Below are 13,796 nucleotides of genomic sequence, written 5' to 3'. Positions count from 1 at the left end.
AATACTCTAGGGCTATGTTTTGTTTAGGTGTCTGTCGTGTTCTATTTAGAGAATGAATTTCAACATAAGTCTCTTCAGGAGGATGGTTCTACACGGGGTGAGAAAGGCAGAGCCAGAGGGCATCAGCTTTGGTACACTTCTATTCTACATATTCATATGTAGGCGATGTTTATAGCAGATGTAGTGAAACTCGTCTATTCATAACGGCACTGTTATTCATGAGCTATCAATCTTCGGTTGTTTCTTAGGCCCGGGGGAATTCGTAGGGCTGAAAAGTGCTTGCCTGGGCGATTGAACAGATAGAAATGGCATTTTTAGACTTGCGCACGCGTGCCTAGGCGGGACTTGTATGCATTAGCAACAAAAGCGATTATGAAGGTGCGTTGGCTTCAAAGAGAAAGAGAATTATCGAGACGTAGGCTTGAACTCGTTTATATGAGTTCGATTAATAGAACCAAGCACTAGACATATTTTCGGAGTCTCCAATTGAAGCGCTTGGGTTGCTTGAAAAAGTGCCATTTCCCTGCATGGAACGGTTCGTTTGACTATTAGTATACGTTTAGAGATTGCTACTAACCTCAGGAGCAGGCCCCACGGTAAGACTTCTGTGTACAATTGTAGGCGTGAATGGAAAGCTCATCGAAATCAAAGAGGTGTTTCCACTGAGTCAAGGAACATTTGGTTAGTTCGTAAACAGAAAGGCAGTGTAATTCATGCGCAGCTAGAGGAACGGTGAACAGTGCTTGATCTTTAGTCCACCATTCCATATGTTGAAGTGGATTGGAATCAACTGAGCATCATCAGTTGCTCGTCGAGATTTGAGAGTGTCAATACTCTTGGATATGGTTAATAGGTACAGCAGGTTAATGAGTACCTGTCCGACCCAGATGGGCTTATCACCAGCCACTATTTCACTTTGGGTAATTCAAACGAGTCCTTGGAAATCTCATGTACTTTTTTTTTGTATTTTGTTGGTGATACTCCCCGAGAGTAAGCTGAAGGGCTCGGGGTTTGTCCGAATGGAGAGTCGATCATAAAAGGCTTGGCTCGAGGGATTTCTCAGGTGGGTTACACTGTTAATGAGATGATTTGATATATTACAGATTCATAGGGATTCTTAATTAGGAAAGTGTCATCGTAATTTTCTTTTTGAGATTCTCTCTCTCTCTCTTTTTTCTTTTCATTTTTTTTCATTTTTTTTTTCCCTCTATCGGTAACGATTGATATAAAAACGGTGTATGTACTCTGTGTCTACGGAGTATGTGGATGTACTTTAGCGTATTGGATAAGCGACGATAGAAATAAGGTCTAGAATATGTCCCGTAATCTTCATCAATAGCCACGCGCGCATGCTAATGATGCACGCTAAGGCATGCACCGTCAATAGTCACTCATCATATCGTCAATTTCCCTCTCGTTGAGAATTACCCGAATCGTTAGTTAAGACCCCATTTTATCTCTCAACGACAGGGATTCTTCGTGTCTTTCGTATTCATGTCGGACAATCCTCTAAAAATCTCTCACGGAGAAGGGGTGTGTCAAATCATGCAAATTTGAATTACTGGATCAATTCCCGACAACTGTTCCTCGGGTTTCGCCGGTAACATAGACCTCAATAGACGAATTAATTGGCCTCCTTTGAGCCGCCTTGCGTAACCATCCTTGACGAATCCAAGACCGAAGTCGAGAGTTTCGATGCCACACTAACGCAAGGACAAAAGTCGACGGCTTAGCCGGATACGAGTTGTGACTATCAAGTATCACCACCACTTCATGGGAGTTGTCACGCATGAAATAAGTTCGAGATTAAATCCTAATGGTTCCCCTTGCTTTCCGATTGCCGGTTCCAATCCATGTAACGTCGTAGATACTACTTACTACCTTAGTAGCGCTGGATAACCCCCGTCTGAGTTAGATACGTACTGTGTATTGTCTCTGTCTCTGTCAAGGTGGGGAAGTATGTACCCAATCAATCATAAAACCCACCGGTACCAAAACCCGTGCGGGCTGTCAGCATTCAGTTTGCTCGCTCGCCACGCTGATTGGCTCGCTCGGGTGTTTTAAACTGGGGCCAACCTTCGGACCAAGAGGCTGATCATCTGTTGCTCTGTGTCATGATTTAATGGATATGGCATAAGGCTGACCATCAGTTCAAGTTCCGTGGCCCTTTAAGGCGGATGGCCTGTACCACGACAGGCCCCGAAATGAAGTTAATACGGTGGAATTTGACGCCATATCTGACAAACAAGAAAGACAGACTGAACGAGAGAGGGGCGGGGAAGGGGAGAAACAGAAATGGAAAGAAAGAAAAAAAATAAAAATAAAAATAATTAGCAATTTATCTTTTCCTCTTCCGACTAATAGTAAGTCCGAGATAGAGAGTTAATATGCAATGTATTTTCGGACTACCAATGATGCTTCGAGATAACCGGAACAGGTAATTGGCAACGGCTCATCCATCCCTATCATGTGGCTGAATTGTTGTTGCTGTTGACTTTCCAGCACATCTGCAACCATGAGGTCTCTCTCAAGGATCAGGTTGCCTTGCTGGTACCAGGGCATGCAGAGCCCGAACTGTTCCCCGAGATTTGACTGGGAGTAGGGCGGGATCAAGTCCCGTGTACGCTGTTAGGCAGAGGAGTGGTGGTTGTACAAAGGAGGCTCAAATTGATAATGGATCCTCTAATATCTTTGTTCATCATACTGGGTGGAACATTTACTTCATGCATAAATATTAGTATATACTCTTCCCACTAGTGGCTTAGGCTATGTAACTGTCCTGCACTGGACACCACATCCAATCTAGATAAGGGCCTCAAAACGAGTTTTCTTTCAAAAGTGTCAAAAGTGAAGAGCTAGAACATATCGTTGTCCACTCATTGTTCATTTCTCAGAAGTAGCAGTAGCACGAGGTCAGTGATTCAGAGTCCAGGATAAAGCTTGCAAGGCTGAAGCTAGTTTCTCAACAATTTCCACAGGATAATTGGATTAATTAATTCAACCCATGGGAATAGCCCCCATAGATGTATACATACATACAGCGTACCACGTCACCATGGAGTGGTGGAGGCGCAGCATGTTCGTTTCTCGCGCAGAGCCCCACTGCAAGCGCCTATTCCAGATTCCAGAGACCGAATCTTCGCAATCAATCTATTCCATGGGCCAAAGCCGACAGAGCAAATCAAATCAAATAAATTATTATTAATATTTTTTTTTCTTGAAAAAAAAAAATTTGTAATGTAAAATGAAAAATGAAAAACAAAGGGTATCCGCAAATTGAGTGCAGGGGGGTTCTGTTCTGGCCCGGGCGTTGGAAGGAGCCTTTTGATTTTACCGCGTGCCGGACGGATGGCGCCGGAATGGGGTCTGTCAAGGGTTATTATGCCTTGAAGGGTAAATGGGGGTCAATACCTAGGTGCCAATATTCGTCTGGAGCTACCTGCGTAAGTACTACGGAGTATACCCATACCCGCTTGAGTCCCCGCGAGATGTCACTTAGTTGAGCAGATTAACTTAAGAGCATATCGTCCAGGTATGATTCCTTTGGGGACAACCGGTAGGCAACCATACCTGAATCTGAAATTTGTTGCGATCACTAGGTATCATTGTTAGTTTAAAGGCTCACCCAAGGTTGAGGGAAGAGTATTTTTTTTTTAAAAAAAAAAAAAAGAAAGAAAAGAAAATGATGGTGGAACGCCTCAGGCTCCCACTAGAAGCACATCAGTCAACCAAGGCAAGTAATTGGCCGAAAGGTAAACCTAAACACAAGAAATTTAAAAAAACAAAAAAAAAACAAACAAACCGATACAGTTGAAAATATCTCCAAACAAGTTCAACAAGAACTCTCTCCAGTCTAGCCCAAAATCTAGCGAGCAGCCCGAAGAGGCCCGCAAATTGTTTGGGGGCCAAGCTGTAAGTATGTACAATCCATACAGAACCTAAGGCCAACCAACACCCAAGGAGCCACCGATTGGTCGAGACCCCATTGTCAATGGTTTCACCCCAAGAAAAAGAGAGGGAAAAAATAAAAGAAAAGAAGGGAGAAGAAAAATACACATGCACACACAAGGAACTTCAAGTCGTAGTCTGTGATAAGGCCAAGAAAGCATCAATTGTAGGAGAGTATAAATCACAATAATGATAATAATAACACTAATGATGAGAGACCACAGGAAGAAGATTGTATCGTGGCCATCAATGTTATGCCCCAAGATCAAGCTCCCATAATAACCGGAACGCCAACCGCAATGTATCAATCAAGCTGTCACATCACCCGAACCCAAGGCCCTGTAAAGTTGCGTCCTGCGATATGTCTTGTGATGTTTGAAAACAGATGGCATCCCATGCCCACCCATTATAGTCGAATGAATGAAATAAAACTCCACGGTGCACATAACCCAATTTATCATGCCAGTCGTTACAACGAATCATCGCCGAAAGCAAACCAAATCACGTCATTAAAATAGAGGGTACGAGTGGGGAGAGCACGGGTCCGACTCGGGAGTAAGAGGGCATGCCAGATTGGGCGGCTCCGCTGGTGTCGATGGGGAGGAGTGATCATCGCTGCAAACGTGCGACAGCGGCGGCATCTGAAGGAAGGGAATTAGTCTTGCTGAATGTGGGATTTCTTGCAGATCGGCTCAATGAACGGGGAGGGGTATGTACAGGGATATTGGACTCCGAAAGGTGTTGAGAACTCGGACACAAATCGATGCCAGCCATGGATGCGTAGCTCATGCTAAACGGGCTCACAATATCTTCGTCCGCGTAGACATGCGGCCTTTTGACTGGGCCTGCCGTAGTCATTGTGACGGGGAGAATAGATGGTACTGATGTCCCATACTCTCCGTGATACATATCACTGTAGGTACTCGGGATCGAATGATAGGGATGTGGCTGTCCATATGGGGACTGCCCGTAGGGTTCCAAGTGGGAATATGAAGGATAAGAGTACACAGGCGGGGGTGATGCGGAGAGCTGGCGCGTACATTGATGGGAGAACATCGCCCCCCTGTCATCATGTGCTGCAAAACCATCATAGGCTGTGATCCTCTCTGCTGTAGCCCGTCTCGTGGCATCCCCGTTCGACTTGGAAGCGCGAGAGTTCCTAGTACGAGGCTTGGCGGGATGCGAACTCTTCGGCACTTCAGTCCTTTCGTTGGACCGTTCTGGGGATTCTGAAGCTGAGGCAGCCCTCTTCTCAAGATCCTCTAGACGGCGCTTGAGCTTTTTGCCTAATACAATGCCCCAGTCAGAATAGATGCCCATATCATTTTCTCGATAGCGGCACACTTACGATAATTGCGCTGCGCAATTCGGTTTTGAATACGCCGCCGCTCGGCAAGATCTGATATCTTGGTCCAGTCTTCGTTAGGATTGGCATTCGGACTGAAGGCACTGCTGCTGGCGTGACTCGACGAGCCTCTTGAACCGGTTGTTTGGTAGGTATGACTGCTTGATCGGTGCATCTTGGGCAGATAAAGGATGTGGGGAAGAATAGCGGAGGGAAACGAGCAACTCCCAACTATATATGATATGATAGTGGAACAGAGTTTCGTCCGTCTACGATTGGTAGACTTAATGAGATCAAAGTAAAATCGAGGAAGAGCGGCACAAGAACAAAGAATGGAAGAAAGATTGGCTATATAGATTCAGATTCAAGTGGTCAAAGCCGTCAATGATGATTTACCATCGGAACCTAAAACAGAGAAAGGAATCACGTAGTATTTAAAGAAGAGTTGGAGCCATGGCCAATCCACTAGAGAAACAGCCTACATGTAACTCATTGCTTGCTAAGCCCCGGTCTCCGAGTCCAAAACAACCCATGACAGCGATTGAGCCGTTGCGATAACAGTGATAATCCCGTGTTCCGATTAATCTTCTCTTTTTTTCCTATGGGTTGATTTTAATTTTAGTTTAATTTTGATTAAATGGATAATAATTTTTTTTAATAGAATAAAATTTATTTATTTTCTCGTTTTCTTTTCTTTTTTTTGGGGGAGGGGGGTCCGGTAACATTAGTGTTTCGCAACAGGTGAAATGCCTGGGGGCTTGGGGGCAGGGAGCCATTAGTATGCATGGCTTGACCATGTGTTGGTAGGGAACTTTTCCCGAATGGATACGCGGATGTGCAGGGCTGCGTCGCCAAATGGTTGGCGGGCTGATGGAATCCCAGGTTGTGAGGCTATTGAAGCGGACCCTCCGATGACCGAAAAGACCGAGAGGGGGTGAATTAACCAAGGAAAATGAGCAAAATCAGGCTGTGCTGAACCAACAGCCCCCAGGTTTGTCCACCATCATCGGCCATGTGGTTCCAGATATTGCATTAGCAGCATGTCACTAAGGTTGAAGCTGCATTCTCCAAAGAAGGGGGCGGTTTTTCAACTGTATTGATGAATGAGCCTTACACTTCACGTACTGGTTAGATTCTAAAGGAACTTGATAATAAATAGCAACATCATGTAGAATGTAGATCTTCACACACGTTTTTTCCCTTCCTTTTATTACCCTCCTTCATTTTCTTTTAACTGTGCTCGGGGGGTGCTGAAAAAGAAACAATGCTGCAGCTCAATGACATCCTCAATTCCTCACCTTACAGCAGGTTTGGAAAGGAGAGAAAAAGAAAACAAAAAAAAATAGTTGAAGTAAAAAGCCTCGAAACAAGTGTAACAACGGACAATTTTCCAAGGTCGTATAGTCTTTCCTAACCAGATCTTTTACGAGCGAGCCAACAAAGATCAGTAAGGAAAGTGGAAGTTGCACAGTCATGCATTGCTAATGGGGGCCCTTGGTGATTTACTTTCCTTCCATGCATATTACCTGGGGCACTTTGGGGTCCAACACAGATGCTGCCCTTGTATGTACGGTATATATGGGTATTATACTACTAGGTAATTTACCAATAGCAAGAATGTTCCCTGGATTAGGGCCGCGAAGTGGCTTCCCAGAGAGTGCGTGGCTCTGGGAAACGGCCAGGAAGGGGGCTAGATTTGCACATTCAGTGACAATTTGCGTGTATCATACCAGTAATGCATGTATGGACGAAAGGGTATGGTTACACAATGAATCACTAACCTCGTTTTCATCCTCATTTTCTCCATGGATACCTATTCTTAGACTGAGAGGTGCAGGTTGTTGTACTAACTCAAAGATAATTTTAAGCGTCCTTATTTGACGTAGGTCATCCGATGATTTGCATACGTTGCTATTTTGGCAGACCTCGGATTTCCTGCGTCCATCTATCCTTCTAACAGTCCATCATCATTCAGTGTCCAGCTGTTCCATGGGGTTAAGTGCAGAGCTATGATATATTTCCACTACGACAAATGTATATGAAACGGCATTCTTAAGATTTTCTCCAGCTTCCTGATAGAGCACGTCACTACGCTCCTACACCATAGACTCGTGTTTACTCTGTGCTCTGAATTCGATAACATATTCTCAATATCGATAGCTACCAACTTTAATTACGGGCATTGCGACTAGTTACATTCGGTCAAAATACCACCATTTTAAACTCCTTCGGGGTCAAAGAAATTAGCCGCCGGCCCCCATCCCACTAGTATTTTAGTTAGAATGCAAGCGTTGCTCCGTACATGCTCCTTCATTATAGCGTCTTAATGAGACAGAAAATGGAAGGGGGTAGAAAAAAATATATAAAAAAGAGAAGGGGGACCGGGAAAGAAAAGGAAACACAACTATAATTGTAATTCAACCGCACCCCATTTCTAACACATGACAAATTTGTTGTCAATAAGAGTTAGTATGTATGTACGTACAGTACCTTAGTACTCCGTACGACCCACATTTACATGACAGGCAACATCTCCCTCCAGAATTGGATAACTCTTTTTTAATCTTGATGTTTTTAGGGCAAAATACTTTCTGACCAATCACACCCGGGTGCACCAGTTTCCAGAAAAGGGATTTAGGCAACTTCCGACTGACCTCCTGCATGGGTGCTCCCTCGACAGCGCAAAACGAGAAGCGGGCAAATTCTTGAAGAATGTTAGAAGTGGAAGAGTGCACGGCCTCGATTTCTGCCACGTTCGTACAGAACCCCCTTGATCTTGGCAACACACTAAGGATAAAGATCTCACTCTCCCCAGCGGATGGCGGCGTGGGTACTCTAATTGTATATCGTTTCTCTTATTCTAAAACAAGAGGACACTTGATGAACATGGAGAACTGCATTAGGCTGTGCTTGAAACATGGGTAAGGTATTGTTCATCTGACAATATGTAAGAATGCGGAACAGCCTTGTTTTGCCCATGTCTTGAATACGAGGAGTGTTATTACCAATCTTTCTCTCTGGGTATGTGCGTGTATGTGGTTTATGTGTATCCTTCTTTTTCTATCTCATCTGCAGCTTCTGTTGCTAGGAATGATCTGCGTTGTCCACTATTATTAGTCTACGCCGCGTCCAACCCGTGCGAGGCTCAACTGTAAGGCAGAATACCTAGCATTCCATCATACTTGGGGGCGATAAAGTACTACTAGACGAGTTATCCTATACTAACATGAAACTGGGTGATGACACATGTAAGACTCTTGCTAGATTAGGTTTCTGCTCATTAATACGTTACTCTGATCGAGATCAATCTGAACGCCTTTTTCTTTCCCTAGGAGTTAGATGAATGGGAAGGAATTAGTTGAGTCAAGCAAGATAGAGGGATCTTCCGTGGGTGTGTGGGGAGGGGAGATGCGTCAATATGATAATCCCTATTGGCTGTACCCCAGTCTGAGGTATTTCGAGGATTGGCAACTATGAGGCTCAACTCTTTTCTCTCTTTTTTTTGTTTCGTTTTGCCTTTCTATCTTGCTTGCTTTCTTCTTTATTTTCATTTTCTATTTTTATTCTATTTACCCCTCCATTTTTCCTTTGCCCTTCAAAAATCTATTTCTTCCAGCGTAATACGAAGGGCGCTCGGAGTCACATTCAGGGCCCCCCTTGTGTAGGGCTGATGACATGGGTTCTCATTGGCGAGGGTAGGAAACCAGCTGAGTAGTATCTGTTTCAGGATGTATGCCTTGAGGTAAAGCGCCAATCGCATGGTTGGTCCCAGTTGGGTTGTCATGCACGGTGATATCTCTCGCCTCAATTTGGCGGTGGTTGTGGGGTCTGGGCCTGCATATAAGCATCCATTCATACTCACCCGCTGCGTCCTGACCCCTCGCCATCGTATGTAACCTCATCTCTGCCTTCTCTTATCCCCCGGCCCTGGTTAGACCCGTGGCCCCCCGACAAAAGTAAAAAATAGAAAGAAAAGAGTTGTATGTTATTGTGCGTTGGGATAAACGTCACAGTGCCGATCAATACTATTTAGTCAGTTCCTTTGACTAACCTCCTACCAGCAGATAGTCCTTCGTGGAGTCTAATGGTCGGTATGACTTATTTCCAAGTTCGGGATCCTAAGAGACAAACATTCTCGATGACGAATAGTCGAACCTTCCAGCAACGGTCTTGAAACATCCAGGTAGTGATGAGACTTGCTGGCACATATCGTGCTTTGGCTGCAAGTACGTGACATCTATATATCTACACTAACTAGCAGTAACTAGTTAGATATTTTCAGGTGTTACCTAATCGGCCAGTTTCTCGGATTGAATACCCGTTTTTGTATGACTGCTTTACCTTCATAGCCCCTCTATGTCTGGGATTTGATCACTGGTTATATACTTCAAGAATTTAACGCAGGGTCATCATTACCACTGCTCCACTTACAATGGCAGACTAAGCCTAAGGATCATCCGTGCCGCCCGAGAAGATTACGAACTTCAATTGCTTACCCAGCTGTGGCTGACTGCACGTGGTGACCGACTTGACATCTGTCGGGCGAAGTGAAGTACTAGTATGAACGGTTAGATTATGAACAATTTCCGCTGTATAGAAAGTTCTAGTCCCGCCCCCAAGTCTATGCAGGAATGGATCCTTCAGCAAGATAATTCATGCATCTTCGATCAAGGGAAGCACCCGCAATTCGCCAATCTAATACCCTTTGATTCGTTGAAAGAGACGTGGTTATTGGAGAGATTTCTGTATCTATTTCAGCTTATAAGGTCGGGGGCAAGTTAAACACCGAGGTGCAATCTATGTAAACATTGACTTCATTCGCTGAAGGTGGGGTGATGGAATCAGCAAAGGATGGCTTTCCTTGTACGGAGTTAAAAGAAAGAAAAAGAAAAAAGCCGACCGGGCCAAGGTCAGGGTTCACTATTTTTAACTATTATTGAGCACTGGTAATGGCCCGAGTGCGTCAGAAGCCTGGTCGATGGTCAATATAAAAATATATACCATGCGGACAATGCCTATTGAGGATTCAAATGGGCCGCGGGGGAAGGGGCTAGGACTGTAGATTTTAATTGAGAACTAAAAAGCGCCCCAAAACTAGTGTTAGTGTGTGTGTGTGTGTTTTAATCCTGCCCCAACCAAGTTGGCGAATCTAATATGATTTTGAAGACATGTTCGGGATAAATAACAGGCATCGCTCAAGGAGTTCGTTTAAGGTTGATGTGTCCATACCAATCAGGTTTGAAAAGGTCACAGTTGGCTATCATTTCAATATACTGAATGAAGGAAATGTCATTGTTCTGTTGGCAATCAGTGGTTGTCGGCGATTTGGAAAAAAGGGTAAAACCCCGACATTCGGGCAGCGCATACCTCCGTCAACAGGCCCAAAAGTTTGTGAATGACTGAATGGCCTTGCGGCTCTCATCGGCTTCCCTCTCCACCAAAATGGCTCAATATCCTGTGTTCCACCTCCCCATCATATCCGGACCCCGCTGTGCAGCTCAGCCTTCGTGGGCGGTATGACAATGCCATGGTGATCAGCCTGGTATGGAGGATTTAGATGTGTGCTGATCAGCTTCTTCGCCGTTGTTGTCCCGTCTCTGATGGATGTGCACGGAGTAATGGAACCACTTGGGCGGGAACGGATCCTGCCGACGTTCTGGACGTCGTGTAGCGTGCGTTGTGGATCTCCTCGTGGCTGCCTGGAGATTTCTCCTCCCTCAGGCATAACAAGATGGCTTGGGTCCCTTAAGCACACCCCTTTGGGCTTACAGCTACGCCTCGTTCAGGGCCGTTATGGATATTATGCCTCAGGCACTAATTTGAGTGCTTCCCCCACACTCGTACATACTCCGGGCCAGTACTTTAACAATTGCCTCCTAGGCTAGACTCGAGGACCACGAATAGAAAATTTTATGGGGTTCGAAGTTTTCCACGCTGGCAGAAACCGGCCTATACTATTGTGAATTATTGACATTGGGTGTGTCTCGCTCTGTTAATGGTTAATTGTACTGCTGTAAAGAGTACAATACACTCGATTCCACTGGATTGTTGTTCGTTGGAATGCCGTCTGTTACTATATTTATATATAAACATTTGGGATCGTCGTATTACGTCCGTGTAGAGACACGCCTTAGGTCGACAAAGTTCGTGACATAGCTCTTCAGGCGCCCCGTGAACCAGGCTCGAAAAGGCTGACCGGAAAAGTACCTTGTATGTGTAATGGCACAACACCAATCAACGACCTAACTCTAATACAGGCTAAGTCGTCATTTGCCATGATACAGCGGCTGAGTCTACGAGTCGTTGAGGTTCAAGCGCAAGGCGGTAGCTGCGGGCACAGTTGATCATTTCCTACCTTGGGAGTTATGATTAGACATCTGCAGAAGCCATTCACGGGTTGCTAGTGGCTTGATTTCGTGGAGGTAGATTCAGCAGGTGTCGACCTACCCAAGATACTTTCCAGGTACTACAACCAGACTCGCAAGGTAGCTTTCACCTCTTGAGTGGTGGATACTTACTCCAGCTGGATAGAAGAGAGAAAGATTTGCAAAGCCGAGGTAGCTAGACTTCTACATATTCGATTAGAATATGTTATAATGCAAGATAGCGCTCATGCTAGTTGAAAAAATGGCCAAATCATCAAACTATAGCAGTGATATAACCCAAGGCTGCGAATCGTTCCTTTTATCCATACCCATAAAGAATCATGTAAAATACTCTAGACAACTTGTATCCCGTTTTATGCGACCAAAGCTTCATTTACAGGACGTAGCTGGTAAAATCAGTATGAGATCATGTAGATTGCACCCGGCGACAGACTTACCTCCACTTGTGATCTTCATCACCATACTGGATTCCCTCGATCCAGTTTTTCATCTGAGAAGCAATCTCGCCAGCTTCCTCGTCCTCCTTCAAGCCGCAGTCGACCATCTTGCCTTTGTAGCTGATGCTTCGTACAGGGCTTACGATGGCTGCGGTGCCAGATCCGAACACCTCAACCAGCCTACCCTCGTCCGCTGCCTCAGCGACCTCAGACATTCTAATCTTGCGCTCAGAAACAGTCCAGCCATTCGGTGCTAATCTCTCTCGGGCAAGTCCTAAAACAGAGTCACGGGTCACGCCTTCAAGGATGGTCCCATCTAGAGGAGCAGTGACTAGTTCCTTCTGCCCTGTTTCTTTGTTCTTCAACGCAATAAAGAGGTTCATAGTGCCGACCTCGGTCACGTATTCTTCCTCACCGAAAAGCCACAAGTTTTGTTGGAAGCCTCGGGAGGCTGCGCTCAGTTGAGGAACAATGCACGGAGCGTAGTTAGCACCCAGCTTTTTATCTCCGACACCGCCGGGCCACGCTCGAACAGCATAGTCAGTGGCCTCTAGAGAGATAGCTTTGAAGCCAGTGGGGTAATAAGGCCCAACGGGGCTTGCAATGACGAACAAAAGGGCAGAACCTGGTGGTCCAACCCCAAGGGTGCTTTGCGTGCCGATCATTGTGGGCCGCAGGTATAGTGAGTATCCCCGGGCACTATTGCTATTAGCTGAAATACGTGGTGGGTCAGCGAAGACCATACCTAGGGATGAATCTGCTGTCCAATTTCACGAGCTCCCCAACTAATTGGGTCAAAGCCTCACCGTCAACGGTAGGGAGAGCGATTCGCGACGAAGACTTGTTCAGGCGCTCCATGTTCTTGTCTGGACGGAACAGCCGAATTTGGCCATTGTTGTCTTTGTAGGCCTTCATGCCTTCGAAGCATTCAAATGCATAGTGAAACACACAAGCCGAGGGGTCCAAGCTAAGGTTTTGGTAGGGGACAATACGAGGAGCATCCCAGCCATTGGATGCTGACCATTCAATAGCAAGCATATGATCTAAGAGCGATTCACATTACTATAGGCACAAAATGGGGCCAATTCTGTGGATTGCACATACCGGTAAAGGTTTTGCCAAAAACGAGATCCTTAGCAGGCGTCAATTCTTTAGGGGTGCTCGTTTTGGTAACTGTAAGCTTTGAAGGATCAAGGCCAGCTAGCCGGGAAGCAACAGCTGGAGTACTGCTGAAATGCCTATGCCATAATCGAATTGTGCGGAAGCCCTGGCTCGGCGTGACAGCCAGGCTCTGTAGCGCCTTGTGACGAGTGAATTGACGCAGCGAGTTCATGGCTGCGCGCCGCAAACTGAGAACCGCGGTACTAACGGAGATGATTTCGCAGGGTGTCTCTCGACCCTGGCACTGCTAAGGAGAAATTGATAATGGTGAAAGACAGGAGTATGGACAGGAAAGCCGGCAGCGGAGCTTAAAGGGCGGAAGGGGCTACCTTTTAATAGATGACTCTTATCCCACGGACCCTAGGTCCAACTCCGGAAGGTCCAGCGATAACCGAACTGATACGGAAGCCAGCCAAACGCGCCCCACACGATCTCAAATGGCAAACTCGTCATATAAGTCTAGTGATGGAAGTGTAAAGTGCAACTTGTTAATTGTTGGTTATCGTCAAAGTAACAGAC

The 13,796-nt window shown here is 45.6% G+C and overlaps 4 protein-coding genes across 4 annotated transcripts; 1 reads left to right on the top strand and 3 right to left on the bottom strand.

Annotated features, from left to right (window-relative positions):
- Positions 1–262: 262 nt before the first annotated feature.
- Positions 263–1,061, top strand: BDV38DRAFT_261724 (uncharacterized protein). The gene has a single exon (XM_032056032.1). It carries the CDS (start codon positions 843–845, stop codon positions 1,035–1,037), a length of 195 nt encoding a protein of 64 aa, XP_031908371.1. The 5' UTR covers positions 263–842; the 3' UTR covers positions 1,038–1,061.
- Positions 1,062–3,727: 2,666 nt separating this feature from the next.
- BDV38DRAFT_261719 (bZIP transcription factor) lies at positions 3,728–5,863 on the bottom strand. The gene is made up of 3 exons (XM_032056031.1): positions 5,297–5,863; positions 4,666–5,234; positions 3,728–4,589 (listed from the first exon to the last, which is right to left on the bottom strand). Exons 1-3 carry the CDS (start codon positions 5,466–5,468, stop codon positions 4,458–4,460), a joined length of 873 nt encoding a protein of 290 aa, XP_031908370.1. The 5' UTR covers positions 5,469–5,863; the 3' UTR covers positions 3,728–4,457.
- Positions 5,864–6,121: 258 nt separating this feature from the next.
- BDV38DRAFT_261713 (uncharacterized protein) lies at positions 6,122–6,994 on the bottom strand. The gene is made up of 2 exons (XM_032056030.1): positions 6,485–6,994; positions 6,122–6,408 (listed from the first exon to the last, which is right to left on the bottom strand). Exon 1 carries the CDS (start codon positions 6,766–6,768, stop codon positions 6,580–6,582), a length of 189 nt encoding a protein of 62 aa, XP_031908369.1. The 5' UTR covers positions 6,769–6,994; the 3' UTR covers positions 6,122–6,408; positions 6,485–6,579.
- A 4,492-nt stretch (positions 6,995–11,486) lies between these two features.
- BDV38DRAFT_261695 (branched-chain amino acid aminotransferase, cytosolic) lies at positions 11,487–13,648 on the bottom strand. The gene is made up of 4 exons (XM_032056029.1): positions 13,221–13,648; positions 12,862–13,159; positions 12,117–12,815; positions 11,487–12,065 (listed from the first exon to the last, which is right to left on the bottom strand). The coding sequence occupies exons 1-4, from the start codon at positions 13,447–13,449 to the stop codon at positions 12,053–12,055; spliced, it is 1,239 nt and encodes a 412-aa protein (XP_031908368.1). The 5' UTR covers positions 13,450–13,648; the 3' UTR covers positions 11,487–12,052.
- Positions 13,649–13,796: the final 148 nt, after the last annotated feature.

The sequence above is a fragment of the Aspergillus pseudotamarii genome (assembly GCF_009193445.1).
Source record: "Aspergillus pseudotamarii strain CBS 117625 unplaced genomic scaffold BDV38scaffold_86, whole genome shotgun sequence".
NCBI classification, from domain to species: domain Eukaryota; kingdom Fungi; phylum Ascomycota; class Eurotiomycetes; order Eurotiales; family Aspergillaceae; genus Aspergillus; species Aspergillus pseudotamarii.
Note: the sequence above shows the minus strand (reverse complement) of the source record. Positions and strands in the feature narration are given on the sequence as shown.